This window comes from Penaeus monodon, chromosome 21, assembly GCF_015228065.2.
Source record: "Penaeus monodon isolate SGIC_2016 chromosome 21, NSTDA_Pmon_1, whole genome shotgun sequence".
Taxonomy (NCBI): Eukaryota; Metazoa; Arthropoda; class Malacostraca; order Decapoda; family Penaeidae; genus Penaeus; species Penaeus monodon.
The window spans coordinates 21,803,893-21,804,443 of NC_051406.1; the positions used below are offsets into that span (position 1 = coordinate 21,803,893).

The 551-nt window shown below is 48.5% G+C and overlaps 1 protein-coding gene across 1 annotated transcript in view; it reads left to right on the forward strand.

Moving 5' to 3' along the window:
• The window catches only part of LOC119586609, a 6,572-nt gene that overhangs the window by 2,600 nt on the left and 3,421 nt on the right, over window positions 1-551 (forward strand). The window contains exon 4 of the mRNA XM_037935359.1: window positions 359-550. Within this exon, the coding sequence (XP_037791287.1) occupies window positions 359-550 (192 nt within the window). The remainder of the gene's footprint in view (window positions 1-358; window position 551) is intronic.

Consider the following 551-nt stretch of genomic DNA (forward strand, 5'->3'; position numbering starts at 1 on the left):
ATCCTTATAAAGGTAATTTGATTACTGCGACTCCTTGCAATCCACAGAGTAGGGAATACGCAATGCTTTATTTGGAATGAAATCGAAATATAATGAAATAACTTTACTCTCTTCATTATTCCTTCCTGTCTTGTATCCCCACCTTTTATATTTCCAATTTATCACCCTATCGTCGTCACCCTAAAAGTCACTGTTATTCGTCTCCCTTAAGCTGCTGCTCCTTTTTTTCTCTCTCCCTCTTTGTCAAATAAAAACGCTGACGTTGCTGACGACCATCGCGCTATGGTGCCACCCGATATGGTGCCGCCCGCGACCCGCCACCGCCGTGGTACCCACACCCTGCGATGTGGTGATTCAGGCTCGAAGGTATAGTGAACGACACGTACGTACGGAACATCGCCCAGTTCGTTACGTGCTCGGTCAACCTGACGTTCGGCCTCGCGCAAAAATTCGACATTGAATTCCGTCTGCAGAATTTCCACATGGATGGTTTCTACGACGTCGATGGCCTCGCCCTCTCGCTCTTCCCGATCTTCGGCAACGGGGGCTTC